We start from the raw sequence: 15,216 nt of genomic DNA on the forward strand, positions 1-15,216 counted from the left end.
TGTAACCTAAATTTTTAATCCCAGGATTATTGCCTATTTATAATAGTTTAGAAAATACCAACAAAAAATAAAAACTATTTACATTCTGTGCCTAGAGTTTGCCATTTCCTTGTTCTTTTCCTTGGACTCTAACACCTCATTTCCTGTCCCCACGCTCAGCTGACGGCCTTCCTGTCTCATGGAAAACACTGAAGCATGGAGACAGGCTTCCACGGGTTGCCATCGTGTTTCTGCTCCTCCTGTATGTCTCTGTCTGTTCCCCTCTTTCCTAGAATAGTGAAGAAATCGGTTTCTCGCTAAGGCCGGCTGGCACTTGGCCCCTTTCACAAAGTCCCTGAAATCCCCCCCTTTCTCTCTGTTGTTGCTCATTTCCCCTCCCTGCTGGATCAGCTCAAACCTCCTGTACTTCTCACCGAGGTAGGAGAGAGGGCGTTTCTTTAACTCCAGTTCCCAGTTTAGTTCTCAGCCACCATGTTCCTTCCTTTTTTTTTTTCTTTTTAAGATTTTATTTATTTATTTGACAGACAGAGATCACAAGTAGGCAGAGAGGCAGGCAGAGAGAGAGGAGGAAGCAGGCTCCCTGCTGAGCAGAGAGCCCGATGTGGGGCTCGATCCCAGGACCCTGGGATCATGACCTGAGCCGAAGGCAGAGGCGTAACCCGCTGAGCCACCCAGGCGCCCCACCGTTTTCCGTCTTGTATTGCAGATTACCCTTTCTGATTTTCTAGTTCTCTTCTTTCTTGAGTCTCGCCTCGTCTGGTATTCTCCCCGACTGCTGGCCCCGATTGCTTTGGCCACATCCACTACTGACCTCAGCGTTCTTGAGTCCATGGTCACGTACCCCGTCCGGCTTCATGCGCTTGTCCTAAGGGCTGCATCTGGCGGCGGCTCAGGCTCTTCTCTTTGAAATGCTTTCTTGTCAGTTGGCCTCTGTGCCACCACCGTTTCCTGGTTTAACCACCTTTCTGGCCTTTCCATTTGTTTTCTGGTTCTCTTCTCCTTGACCTGTAAATGTTGGTGAAAGCCCTCCAGGTGATCTCAGTTAGTCTCATGACTGGAAGTATTCAATGGCTGGTAATTCCTACATTTACATCTTCAGCCCAGACCTTTCCCTTAACTCCAGGTCAGTCTATCCACCAGCCTCCCTGAGCGTCTGAACGGAACGGTGGGCACGTCTGTTCAGAGCCGGGTTCCTGGGATGGCCAGCCTTCCCTCCCTGGACCCCCGGCTCCTGTAGGAGTCTCTGGCTTACAGAGCATGATTCCGTTCTTCAGCTGCTCAGATCAAAGCCCTGAGGATAATTCTTTGTCTCGGTTCTCCTGGTTCCCCACCGCCCCCCCACCTCAGACTCATCCTAAGCCCCGGGCTGGGGGGGGGGGGGGCCCTCCACTTCCCCGCCACCTCTGCTGCCACCATCTTCTTCTGTTTAACCTTCTCCCCACGTCTGTTGTTGCCCCGTGACGGGTTCTGAGTCAACAGTCAAGCACTCGGGTGCTTCAGACTCTTCAGTGGCTCCCTGTGAATTTCCTCCTCCTCCTCTTAGCTCCCGATAATGTGTCTCTTTTCCTCATCTTCTTCCTGGCTCCCCCAGGAGGCACACACTGCCTCAGGGGCCTGGCTCTTGCTGGTCACTAAATGTGGACTATATGGCCTGCAGAAGCTCTACTGACTGGCTCCCTCACTCCTTAGGAGGCTTCCCAACTTCTATCCCAACATTTAACATCTTCTATCCCTACTTCACTTTTCTTTTTCTCCTTTGCACTTGTATTCTGATCTGTTAATAACACGCTAAACATTTTACTTATTCACTGAGCTCATTGTGTGCCCCACATGGACGTCCGTTCTGGGAGGACAACCTTCTTTTTGGTAATCTTTCATTTACTGCTGTAGAAGTAGTTCACAGTTAGTTGAATGAAAAATAAATGAGCTAATTCTGAAAAGAACAAGGTAATTTTTACAGTAAGGATTAGTAGTCTAATGAAGAAGAAAAGTAGCCATTAGTTAGAAATCTTTTGATAAAGGCTTACGCACCATGTCTGTGGAACTATGGGGAGAGGCTGGCTAAAAAATAGGGGAAAATTAGGGAAATTTTTCTGGAACAAGATATCTGAGCTGAGTTTTAAAACCTGTAGAAGAGTTTATTAGGAGCAAGAGGAATGGGTATAGGAGAAAGCAGAGTAATGAGTAACATCATTCCTTAACTAGTCAGTTGACTCCTAGAACTGTGTTCTGATATTCTGAGAAAGTAACCCAACATGACTACTGCTAAGAACACAAACAAGCAAACAAAAGTAAAACTGTATTAAAGTGTTTTTAAATAGCATTTATAAGGGGTGCCTGGGTGGCTCGGTTGATTTAGTGTCTGCCTTTGGCTCAGGTCATGATTCCAGGGTCCTGGGATCGAGCCCCACATCTGCTCTCTGCTCAGCAGGGAGCCTGCTTCTCCCTCTCCCTGCCTCTCTGCTTACTTGTGATCGATCTCTCTCTCTCTCTCTCTCTCTCTGTCAAATAAATAACTAAAATCTTAAAAAAAAAAAAAAGTAGCATTTATAATGTTGTAATTACATTGGAAATATCCTAAATGTCCAAGAAGAAAAACTGCCTACATATATTTTAGGATTTTAATGACACTGAGATTATTTTCCCTCATGTTAAATGGAAAAAATGGATTAAAAAATTACATCCGTGGTTCTCAGGTAGATGTAGGCCAGACCATGACTGTGACACAAAACGTAGTGCTATAAAAAATGAGAATTTATCTGGTAGATTTTGAGGCACCATTACAGGGTTTAAGCAACAATGACATGATTGTATTTTCATTTTAGAAAGACTACTTTGGCCTTAGAGAGGAGGTGTTTATTCACTTACGGTCAGTCATGCGATAGCGACAGCACCAGAAGTTCTAGTTCGAGGTCTCTTTAGGATGTGCAGTTGGAAGTATCCACCGGTTTTAGGGGCTTTGCACAGCAGCTGTTGCTCGCCCAGCGTGGAGGTGCTCTTGCGTTTTCACAGATCGGGCCGTACTGTTGGGTACTGCTGGGTACTGCTGGCTCCGCTGTGGTTCTGATCCGCAAATACGCGTGTGGGCACGGGCTGGAACTGAATTGGGGGAGGCATAGCGCCTCTTGTGGCTGGTATGTGCAATATCCAGAGGGGATACTTTTGTGAAACATCCTGTGTTCTTTATGCTTCAGTGCTAAGGAAAGCCAGATTTAACAGTTTTTGTCATAATGAAAACTTGAGGAGAAAAAGATAAACCAGTCTTCGTTCTAATAGAACCACAGGTGGGAAGTTGCCAGGTTCAGTTCTGATCCATTAACCCAGAGGTTGGCAGACTTTCTGTAATGGGACAGAGAGTACATGTGTAGGCTTTGTAGCCCATGTGGTCTCTGCTGCAGTTAATCAGCTCTGCTGTTTGCAGTGGTTTCTGTCACAAGTACTTAACTCTGCTCAAAAAGAACAGTAGCCTCCATTAGCTGGTATTTACTATGGCCATAGACTTCTGAACAAAATTGATGACCAGCATGAAGTAGTTCTTAAATAGGACCCTCCGGGAATTGTTAAATATACTGTAGCCGTGTCAGAATATGGTAGTTGGATTAACTGTCCTCATTATTTAATAATGAGCAATAGTGTTTTTTCCTAGGCAGCCGTTATGTTCTTAACACTACACTTTCCCCCTCCGAACCACGAAAAGCCCCAAGATACTGTTTGGAGGAAAGCTTAGTGTCTAAAAGAGCAGCATGTCCGTGTCATCTTTCTGATGGTGTCATTGCACACTTGAAAAGCAAAACACAGAAAACAAGAAAATGAAACGTGAAGTAGCATTTCTTTCACAATTTGGACTCGATGTGGATGGAAAGACTTGATGCTCATAATAACGGACATGCGTTTCTCTAGTTAATCTTACTTAAATACAGATTTGGGCTTTATACTTTGAACTTTGCATTATTCTTAAATGTAATAGTATATGCTTATGCTTTAGAAATCAAACTATAAACTTCAGTGAACTGTGTGCCTTTAAAGGTACTGGGAACATTCAGGTTTTTGAAATTGTATCATGATTAGGAGAAACAGAGCACCCTGGGAAGGCCATGGGCTCCACTTGGTCGTAGTCCTGCTGAATAGCTTCGAGAGACTATTTTCTCTATTATTGCAAGGAAAATAACGGACGGGCAGAGAGATAACGAGTTAGGAATTGTCTGTAAATGTCTGTCCTTGCTCTCACGTGCAGCTGAATATGAGAATTTAAAACGGAAAGAGTAAAGAAGTGGAAAATCTTGAATTAGGGATCCCCCCGCAAAGAATCTTACGTTTTCAGTGACTTTAAGTCAGTAAATGTGCTGATCGTTCCTGGAGTGTTTATTGGCAATAATAAATGATCTTCTACTTTAGCATAAAGCAGATGGCAAGGTCAGTGGACGTAACTTCAGAAAACGGCTAACGCATATATTTGCATTTGTTCAGGGTTTAGGAGGGAACAGATTTAGTCATTATTTCCTGGCTAGAGCTAAACCTCATCAACGTTTGGGTGAAGTATGCATTATGGTTAACATTATGTTGAATAGAATAATTTGTGGTTATGTTTTATTCATTAAAGTAGAAGAAAGTAAAAAAATTTAGCAGAGTATTACACAGAATTGCTTGTAAGTATCTGGGTTTTGTTTTTGCAGCTTCCAGAAATGTTGCATGGTGATGGTGACAATGAAGAACACGGCTTTTGTCCCGTGGGGCAGTTCATTCTTCAGAATTTAGGATTGCTGTTCGGATTTGCCATTATGCTGGTGATCGCCCTCTATGAAGACAAAATTGTGTTTGACCTCCAGTTTTAACCATTCCCCGTAATCACTGTGGATTACGAGAATGTTACCATGCAGCTTTGCATCTGTCCCTAGTACTGTATGCACATCGCTCAAAGAAAAGTCAGTGGCTTGCACTACTTCCAAGTTCCATAGATTTGAGCCGAACCACACAAGACTGGTGGTCAGGACTGCTTTTCCCTGTGCGAAGGGGTCTTTTAAAAATACAAAGCTTGTGATAAAGAGAGGAGAAAACGGGACTCCAAGAACCAATGTTGACATAGTTTGATTAAGACTTTTACAAAAATAATCATATAAAACACTAAAGTAGTCTCTTTGGTAGTAGAAACTTCTGTGGCTATGCAGAAATAGAAATTGAACCAAAAATCACTTAAACTTTAAAAATATTTTAAATGGACTTCGGGCAGACTTTTCTTTGTGCTAAAAATGAATTGTAGTGTCCTTTAATTCAGTTACATATATACATAAGGTCATGGGGATCAACTTGATACAATTTTGAAACTGCGTAAAGTAGGCCGTAGGAACTAGAGGAGAGCTCAGGCTGTGTTAGGGTATGAATTTAGCATTGGGAAAAGCCCTTAATCTTGAATCTAGAGTTACTATTTTTGTATATATTGCCATAGTGTTTAAACTTGCAGCCTAAACTACTGAACTTTGTGATTGTATGTTTGTGTGAGCTTCAGTTTAATGAAAGATTCATAACGGTTCTTTCGGTTCTTTGTATTAATATTATACTTGGTGTTTGGGTGTTTTTTCTTTCAAACTTCAGTTTTGTTTTTGTTTTGGGATTTTTGGTGGGGGTAGGGAGGTGGAGCATGTGGTTAAATTTTTTTTTTTTTTTTTTTTTTTTTTTTTTCATTAAAAGTGTAACCCTTGAGGGAATACCAGAAAAAAAGAAGAACCCAAACATGGTCGAAATATTCAGCTTTCCTATTTTAACAGTACTAACCAGTTACTGGGGAAGTTTACTTTCTAAATGTATGCATTGCTTTACCAGTTTGGTTTGGGAACCTAGAGCACGTGCTGTGACCAGCAGGAAGTTAAGGCAGAAAACCCAAGTTCACCACGTCCGTGATCTCTGCGTGTCCATGGAAGTGGCTCTGACGGTGATCTCCGCTGATGCCCCGGGCTGTCGTGACACCACGCGACTTGGAAGACATCCTTACGTAACACAGCCGAAGTCACGTGATCGTCTGTGCCAAGATACGCTGTCGGTGCCTGCCAGGGACTCGTCTCACTTAGAGGTGCCCTGTTCTAGCATAATTGAGCGATTTGTGAGAAGCGCAAGCCATGTGTATCCTGAATTTTGACCTATAATTTGTAGCACTAGTCGTACTGCATGTAGCTTTCGTTTCCATCTTGTGCCGCACGGTCTTCATGTATGCCCGGGAAACTGTGTTTGAACTGTGTGCAGGCAGCTTTGTTCTAATCGCTTGGCTACCAGTGCAGCTGATTTAAAAATCTTACTGTTCAAATATTTAAGAGCCAAACTCCTTCCATTCCGTTTAAAGTGTTTGCATTGAGCCCTCCTCTCTCCTCAGCTCCTTTCCTCCTGGTGAACCTACAAAAATAAAACTTTTGGAGAGCTGCACGTGCACCCGGGTAGTAAGAGTCTTGCCAGTGTTTCTCCTTTGTGCTGTAAGCAAGGAAGCTTAGGTGTGCTTGTCTGAATTTATGCCTGAATTTGAAAAATTATTTCCGGCTTTCTCCATGGCCTCCTGTAATAAGTAGGAGTTTTTACCTAGAATATTTTCAGCGTTGGGCACTGAATGAGCACAGCCCTCATCTCCCTGCTTGGCCCTGCAAGCAACCCCGCTACAAGGTGCTGATATTTGATTTCGTACTGCCAACTTCAAGTGATTAAAATATCTTGCTTTCTGAACCAAGATATATTTCTAGTTCCTTTTTGCATTTTTATACCCAAGGAGGATTGTGCATTCCAGCATTAAATCTGCTTAATTTTAAAACTTTTATGAAAAGCAACAGTGGGAATATGTTCCCAGTCTTACAGGTCTGGTTTAAAGCAAGCAAGTTCTGCTGAAGTATATAAAGTTTTATATTCTCTAAAAAATGGTATTCTCTTCATTTGCTAGATTTTTTTAACCTATTAAGAGGGCTGTAACAGTTGCTGCTAGTATTTTGTTAGGGTTCCACCAGTATTTAGTTTCCACATCGTTCTAGTGAATAGTTTCAAGTCTTACTAGACAATCTGAATTCCACAACATTTCTGTTTGGCTCCAACATTCCATTTAGCTTGACCAGTCTGATTTAGCGTGTGTTTGTTGGAGGTCATTCATGTTACTTGTACAATGCTGTCACTGTGTGACATCCATATGAATTTTGGTGTATATCACATTGCATTCAATCAGCTGTGATTATGCGTAGAAATACTGTAGTAACTAGATGCAGTGTGAATTTTTTCCATTAACTACGTCAGTGGCTTAAATATGATTATGGTCCTGCAAGGTGATACTTGCTAAAATATCTAAACTTTTTTTTGTTGTAACTGAATCATTTTTTAAAAATTTATAAAGCTGGAAATGATCCAATGCTGTTTTTTTTTTTCATTGTCAACAGTGGTGTGTCATTTTATGTATGTTCCTGATGCTTATGGAACTCTCCCAAAATAAAGTTATTCAAAAAGAGCAAATACACCAGTGTGTTTTCTTTAGTCTTTATTTCAGAACATTCCTTACACTGAAGTAGGAGGCATTTTAAAAATACAGGCTGCATTTGCACATAAATCTATAATTAAGTACAGCTTTAAGGGAAATCTACGTAAGCCAAATTGTTTATATTTTCTTCCTAACCATTGAACAAGAAATAGGAACAGGTGTCTTCGAATTACGAATTAAGCTGACATAATAGTGCCACACCCCGTCCAATCCAGTGCTCCACGGGTCGGTCAGAGGGAAGAGTCATGGCAATAACAAAGTTCGTAGAATGACCAGTGGTGGATAAGGTTCCTCTCCGCTCACTTGTCTTGTACAGTGGAGCAACGTAACTTGGTCGTTCTGGTATCTCTACCCTTTTACAGGGCTTTAGCCACATCTGGAAGAAAGTGCATGCAAGTGTTTTTGAGTCAAAGGTACGATACTTACATTTGAACCCAATAGGGTATTTTAGTTCTATGTCTGCAAATTCCCATGGCCCAAACAGATCTTATTTTTGTTAGCAGTACTGCCATTGTTCAAAACACTTAATTTGTAACCGTTTTTTAGAATTATAATTAACTGCTGTTGTATTAGTTTCAGATGTACAACATAATGATTTCAGCAGTTCTGTCCCTCAGTGTTCATCAAGTACGTACAGTCCCCAGATGTCACCAAATAGTTCTTCGAGTTCCCTGCGTAGGAGTTTCCATCTCTGCACTCGTCACTGTATAACAGAAGTTCGTGCCTCTTACTCCCTTTTATCGTATCCACCCTCCCCTCGACCTCCCGCTTCCCCCCCCGACAGCCACCAGTTTGCTGTCTGTCCTGAAGAGTTGGGGGGTTTTTGTTTGTCTCTTTCCTTGTTCACTTAAGATTCCATGTGAGTGAAACCAGGCGGTATTTGTCTTTCTCTGACGTGTTTCACTTACCGTTATATCCTCTGGGTCCATCCATGTTGTACATGGTAAGATTTCTTTCTTTTTTATGGCGGAAAATACTGTATAATGTTAGGTGTATACACTGGTAGACGGCTACATGTAGTATTTTATACATAGCCACAGCTTCACCCACTCCTCTTCTGCTAGCCTCTTGGTATGCTTCCACATCTTGACTGTTCTGTTTTCGTTGACCTTTGAGGAAGTCCCCAGTAGTGGAATTACTGGGTCATACGGGATTTCTCAGTCTCTGAGGATCCTCCGGACCGCTGCACAGCGGGTGCCCCGTCGGCGCTTGCACCAGCAGTGCGCCAGGGCTCCTTTTCCTCCACTTCCCTCTTGGATGCGCAGTTCTGACAGGCGTCGGGTGATCCCTCCTTGTGGCTTTTTCATTGGCAGTTCCCCGGTGATTAGTGATGAAGAGCATCTTTTCAGGTTTCTGTTGACCATCTATAGGTGGTCTTTGGAAAACTGTCTATTCAGGTCCTTTTTTTGGTTTTTTGCTCTTGAATTCTATGTTCTTTCTGTACTTTGGATATTAACCCCTTCTTGGATGGAATCATTTGCAAATGTCTTCCCCCCCATTCAGTAGGTTGCCTTTTTCTTTTGTTGATGGTTTCCTTCACTATACAAAAAGCTTTTTATTTTAATGGAGTCCCAACAGCTTATTTTTGGTTCCCCCTGCCTTAGGTGACCTATCTAGAAAAATGTTGCTAAAGCCAGTGCTGAGGAGATTACTGCCCAGGTTTTCTTCTAGGCATTTTATGGTTTCAGGTCCCATATTTTTCAACATTTGTCAAAGAGGCTGTCTTTTCCCCATTGTGTGTTCTGGCCTCCCTTGTTGTAGATTAATTAGTCCTATAAGTGTAGGGTTATTTCTGCATTGATCTTTTTTTTGTGCCAGTACCATACTGTTTTGATTGGGTGAGTTTCAATCTGAAATTGTGAGGTCTTCGGCTGCTTTTTTCTCAAGATTGCTTTGGCTATTCGGGTGTTTTAATTTTCCATACAAATTTTGGAATTCAAATTTTGTGAACAATGCTGTTGGTATTCTGATAGGGATTGCATAAAATCTGGAGATTGCTTTGGGTAGTGTGGACATTTTAACTAATTCTTCCAACCCCTGAGCATGGGATGTCTTTGCATTCGTGTTGTTTCCAATTTCTTTCATCAGTATAGGTCTTTCACTTCCTTGGGTAAGTTTATTCCTAGGCATTTTGCTCAAAACTCTTTTTTTAGTATTCTCAGAACTATTTTCGGAGCCAACTAAATGAGAAAAAATAATTATTTTTTTTTTCCCTGTCAAGGAACATGTTCTCTATGTACTCTTGACCTATTCACCATACTTACCTGGGGAGGACTTTTGACTGTTTATATCAACAACCACAAAATCATACATACTTTCAAAGGGAACCACCACCACTGATAATCATGTCACCATATTAATTTAATACAGGCCAATCAAAAAAGTCTGAAAGGATTTTGTCAGTGATTCTAGAGCTTCGATCACCTCCCCATTTTAGGTGGCTATTTTAAAGGAGCCAGCGCGCACATCATGCTTTCCTTTATTCCTATAATACACCCACTTTATTTTTAGGAAGTCATTAGCCAAGTTCCTAAAATATTAAGCACTGTTAAGCCTAACCAACCTAACCAATCTCAAAAGAACGTGGGGCAGGTTGGTCTCTGAAAATAAGCATAAAGAACAAACTACGGTAATAAGGAGGAAATAGTGTTTTGCTTTAAAATCTAATTGGATTCCTTTTTCCCTTATAAAGTGGAATCCTTGAGCGGATGCTGGCTTTACAGCCCACTGTTCAGAGCCCTCTTTCCTTTCAGGTTTCTCAGGTCTAAATAAATTGTATGAAGGAATTAATAATGGTGTTAGTGTATGCGTCTCCCACATTATTGCGGAATCCATAGAGCTGTTTTTGGATGTAGTTAAATATGAGGACTCAACAACACTTAATGAGTGTATTTCATCTTGGCCAAAACCACATTTTCTTAATGAGAATTTTTTTCACTAAGTGACTTATGTAAGAGAATCGTCCACTTACAAATACCTTCGTATTCACTGCGAACTACCTTGAAAGAGCTTCCAGGTCTACCCCAGTCAACTCTTGAAACTTCCCTGTGACTTTGAATTTGGGTCGCCTATTTAAAGCTCTCTGTCCAGACGCAGTATCTTAGCACATGGGTCAGGTTTCTGGGAATAGCTTGTCCCTCACTGTACCCGTTAGGATTTTTGCTCGTCGGAGCTGCTCCCAGGGTCCCACAAACAATACGTGTAAATGCACAGCCTGTATTTTATCGCACCATCCCAGGCAGGCCTTTCCAAGTGTATGAAAATTTGTCTAGTCGTTTTCTCATGATTCAGTAACAGATGGAAACAAAATCTTCCATAGCTTAGTTGGCCCATACTGAAGATTGGTTCCTAGCAAACACGTTTTTATGGGGTTGGCTTTCATATAGTTCTCTTTTAGTCTCTAAGTATCATTTTTAGGTCAAAGTATATGTAAGAAATATATATGCATATGTGGATGCATGTATATAGTCAGTCCTCATTCTTTCTGGATTCTGTATTTGCAAATCTGCTTATCACGAACATTTATTCATCATCCTAGAACAGTACTCTATTGTACGATCATTCACAAGCATACGCAGAGCCTCAAAAAATGTGAGTCACCAAACAAGTACTTTTCCAGCTGAGGTTGAACCTGGTGACACTCCGTTTTTCTATTTCACCTCTGGTAAATGGAAACAAGTTTCATTTTGATAGGTTATTTAATAAGGAGTTTTTTGCATTTTTGTTGTTGTTGTTAGTGATTTCCCTGTTTAAAATGGCCCTAAATGTAGTGCTCAGATGCTCTCTAGTGTTCCTGAGTGCAAGAAGACTGGGTTGGGCCTCAGGGAGAAAATACTGTACGGCTCATCCAGGCATAAGTTACAATGCTGTTTTCTCTGAGTTCGATGTTAATGAATCAAAAGTATATATTAGATATGGCATTTTTAAGGAGACACAAAACAAGTTATGTCTTGATTGGTTAACAAAAATGTGACCAGAGGAGCATAGAAACTTAACCTTGTGCTTCTCCTAGGAGCTGTGGTTGAGCATTCACTAATTCCGTGCTGGCAGGAACTTAATAAAACATAATTACCATGATGAGAATGTCTGTATGTGGGCGTGTGTGTGTGTGTGTGTGTGTGTGCGCGTGTATAAAATAGTGTCCCCCACCCCCATATTAGTATATCAAATACTAACCACAGGCACTGTGTCATAAAGAATTTTGGGATGTGATTCTGCAAGTTTCTTGGTCTTTCTACTCCAGGAAGCTCCATCCAGAAATAATCCATGAATGAAAACACCTAAATAGAAAAGAAGCAGGTTAATACAACTGTTTAAATATGTATTTGATTAAGTTCTGAATCTAAAATTCCTCTGAGTGCTCTGCAGATGGTACCAGGTCAGCAGCCCAAGGCTTGTTCTAAAGTAAAAGCAGTATTCTCAGTGCTTTGTCTTAACATGCAGATTCTAAGAATATCTATATTCTTCCTAGTCAACTCAATAGTAAGATTAGATGTGGAAGATAAAAGAAATTTTAAATTAGTCTATGGGAAATTTTCAGTCTGGATGAACAGTACCAGATTTATATTTTTAGTTGGCCAATGGTTATAATGTGAGAGGCCATGAAGTCTGCAGGAAAAATTCTTAATGCAGTTGTAGGGACTCAGTGGCTTCGAGGCACCATGTGAAGAAAATATGCTTGTGCAGATCTCTAATATCATAAAAGTTATTTCTCTCTCCCTCTTTTACAATTTACCCTCACTCCCAGATTTCTTCTTAGTCTGAGAGAACACATGGGTGACCTCCTTCCAGAACGTAATTCATAGACTAACCACTGAAGAACACAAACTAGGAAAGCCCTGAAACTGCAGTCAGTTCTCGGTCCTTTTGTGTAAAGCTTCACAAATTGAATCCAGGTGTACGTACGTGAAAACATTCCGTGTAATGGTTGCACAGATGTGAAGGGAAGCAATGTGGAACTCAGACCTAGGTCTTAGTTCCTAATTCTCTGTGTGACCTTGAGCAAGTCATTTAACTCTGGGTATATTTGGTCCTCTGAGAACAACTGGAAAACATTTGCAAAACAGTAATGCCTACTTTCTGCCTTGTAGAGTCCTTACGGTCAAGTCAGCTGATACTAGTGAAAGCGCTTTGTAAGGTAGTGTGTGGAAGTCCGTCTGGGCCGTCCCGTCCAGTGGGACTTTCTGTAATGAAAAAAGTAAGCCATATCTGTGCTTTGCAGTGTGGTAGCCATTGGCTATTAAAGACCTGAAACATGGCTAGTGTGATTGAGGGACTTTAATTACAGCTTAATTTTAAGAGCCGCATGTGGCTAATCTAGTGACAAATGTTGCCTGGGGAGGAAGACTTCCGCTTCTCTCAGTTTCCACTGATGGAAAGAGCAGTGGGAGTAAAATACCAGTTTTATTAACTGGCGAAGCACTTGTCCAGTAACTTTTCAACGATTATTCTGGTAAAGCTGAATTGCAAAATGCACCTTAAGCCTGGAACGATGTTGGGGACAGACCTGCCCGAGAGAGAGAGAGGCTGGTCGGTAGCCTCATCCTACAGACATTCTCCAGCCCTCTCTGAGGCCTCCAGGGCAGCCACCGTAATGGATAGGGATAGGAAAACAGAAGCTTACAGACAGGTCCAAGAGAGCCATTTGATACCCTGCCCCACGGACTTGTAAGCATAGCCCACTGAATCTCTGGTTTTAACTAGTCAGATGGTCTGTTCTCCACTTGGGGAAGAAAGATGATGTCAGAAAAAGTAAACAGTTCATTTCAACACCTAAGAAAAGTGGCAATAAGGGTAAAGTTTCCTCCAACCCAGCAACAATTTTACAGGAAATGCGATGGAGATCTACAAACACGGTTTTCTTCCTCCTGGTCAGGACAGGCCATAGGGAAGAATCAAGATCTGAAAGGCTCTGAAAGGACAAGTAGAGGCTGGCTGGGTCCTGGCTCGGAGCTGCTCCTACTCTGGGCCACAGCCTTTGCCATCTCGGCGATGCGGCTGACATACGGTGTCGGCTGCGGCTTCTTTAGCTCCTCTCCGCTTTCTGCCTCCTGCTGTATAACGCCCGTCACTGGGGACTCCGAGTCCCCCATTAGTGCTAATGATTCTGATAAGAGGAATCTTAGAAAGTACAGCTAGAATGTGTGATTCCAAACTTACATGGATTTACAGTGGCATTGTGGCCACGTCACGAGTCACTTTAAGAGTGACCTGTTTCGTTAAGTTCAATTTAATCCTAGGTAAGTAAGGCTGACTTCTTTGTGAGCCCCAGAACCCAGAAACAGGCACACACTAAAGTGTGTATGAAAGAGACCGGCTGGTGGCGTGGTAGAGAGAAACTCTGGGGGAGAAAAAACACCTGTTCTTCCCAGGTGTGATCTGGGTTCCTCCCATGATGGTCCCATGAGAAAGTTGTTCTTTGGGAGAAGCTCATCGCTCCAAATCATTCCATGGAATCTGTTTCCTTTGGGTAATTAGCTAAGTTGGAAGGAGAAAATAAGAATGACAAAAAGGCTATATTGTGGGTATCTGTGTGTGTGTGTGTGTGTGTGTGTGTGTGTGTGTACACAAAGCAATAAAATTCACAATTTACTGTCTATCAGCAGTAATTCACGAATTACTGTCCATCAGCTATTATAAATCAGACCTTGGCTGATTGTGAAATGGTTCATTCAATCGATGGCTACGCTTCACTGCATGATCTCAGAGCACAGAGTGGTCCTCACTGATCCTGAACTGTACTTTATATCTGCCCCACTATTTTCCAGATTATTTTGGATTTTGATACATTTAGATCTTGAATAAGAACAGTTGCGGGTTAAATTAGTAAATCACTGTAAAAAGAGATACCAACGACCTTGTGCCATGTCTAAGTTCAGTGTATGATGACTGGCAATTCAATAGTTTTATCTTTAATATTAAGTAGTTCAGGCAATGCGTTGAGTAATTGTGTTTTTTAGCTGAGTTCAAAAAAACCTATAATCTGAGGGACATCTATACTAACTAGCCTTCAATTGAAATGTCATTTTCCCTGCCTTTTATCATAATGATATGAGGAGAATTTAGAAAAAAAAAAAATCTTGCAACTGAATTAAATACTTTAGAGCCAACCATAGGTTCTTCAAGAAACTTTGCTTGAGAAAGGTGATAATGTTTTCAAACTTGTACTTCCACAAAAATACTCAGCAGGCCTTTGAGAAAGCAGCTAGTGAAGCATAAAAGCCAGACGGCGTGGGCGTCAGTCAGCTCTGTCTGTTGCTGGCCGAGACACCCTGGGCAGGTTAGGTAACTCTCCGGAGCCTTTGTTTCCACCGAGTGGGGGGCGCTCTGGACCCAGCAGTGATACAGAGCAGCTCCATGTCCCCCTCTGATTCCCTTTTACCCAACTTAGTTGGAACCAAATTATTTATCCTTCTTAGTATATTGCTTATCTATCTACATTTTGACTTTTATTAGGACAGGGGAACTAAAATATCTATTTTATTGGGGCGCCTGGGTGGCTCAGTGGGTTAAAGCCTCTGCCTTCGGCTCAGGTCATGATCCCAGAGTCCTGGGATCGAGCCCCGCATCGGGCTCTCTGCTCAGCAGGGAGCCCGCTTCCTCCTCTCTCTCTCTGCCTGCCTCTCTGCCTACTTGTGATCTCTGTCTGTCAAATAAATAAATAAAATCTTTTTAAAAAAATATTTTATTGATCTCTCTTACAGCATGTGTTACAGTGAGCT

The 15,216-nt window shown here is 41.8% G+C and overlaps 2 protein-coding genes across 3 annotated transcripts in view; one reads left to right on the plus strand and one right to left on the minus strand.

Moving 5' to 3' along the window:
• SLC39A10 (solute carrier family 39 member 10) overlaps positions 1–7,474 on the plus strand; it is a 136,426-nt gene extending 128,952 nt beyond the window's left edge. For both annotated transcript variants that reach the window (XM_059393093.1, XM_059393092.1), the window contains one exon: positions 4,674–7,474. In XM_059393093.1, coding sequence (XP_059249076.1) covers positions 4,674–4,832 — 159 coding nt within the window. In that variant the 3' untranslated portion in view covers positions 4,833–7,474. The remainder of the gene's footprint in view (positions 1–4,673) is intronic.
• A 14-nt stretch (positions 7,475–7,488) lies between these two features.
• Positions 7,489–15,216, minus strand: part of DNAH7 (dynein axonemal heavy chain 7) — a 250,612-nt gene continuing 242,884 nt past the window's right edge. The window contains exons 64-65 of the mRNA XM_059393094.1: positions 11,672–11,775; positions 7,489–7,871 (exon numbers count right to left, since the gene is read on the minus strand). Coding sequence (XP_059249077.1) covers positions 7,665–7,871; positions 11,672–11,775 — 311 coding nt within the window. The 3' untranslated portion in view covers positions 7,489–7,664. The remainder of the gene's footprint in view (positions 7,872–11,671; positions 11,776–15,216) is intronic.

This window comes from Mustela nigripes, chromosome 3 (assembly GCF_022355385.1).
Source record: "Mustela nigripes isolate SB6536 chromosome 3, MUSNIG.SB6536, whole genome shotgun sequence".
Taxonomy (NCBI): domain Eukaryota; kingdom Metazoa; phylum Chordata; class Mammalia; order Carnivora; family Mustelidae; genus Mustela; species Mustela nigripes.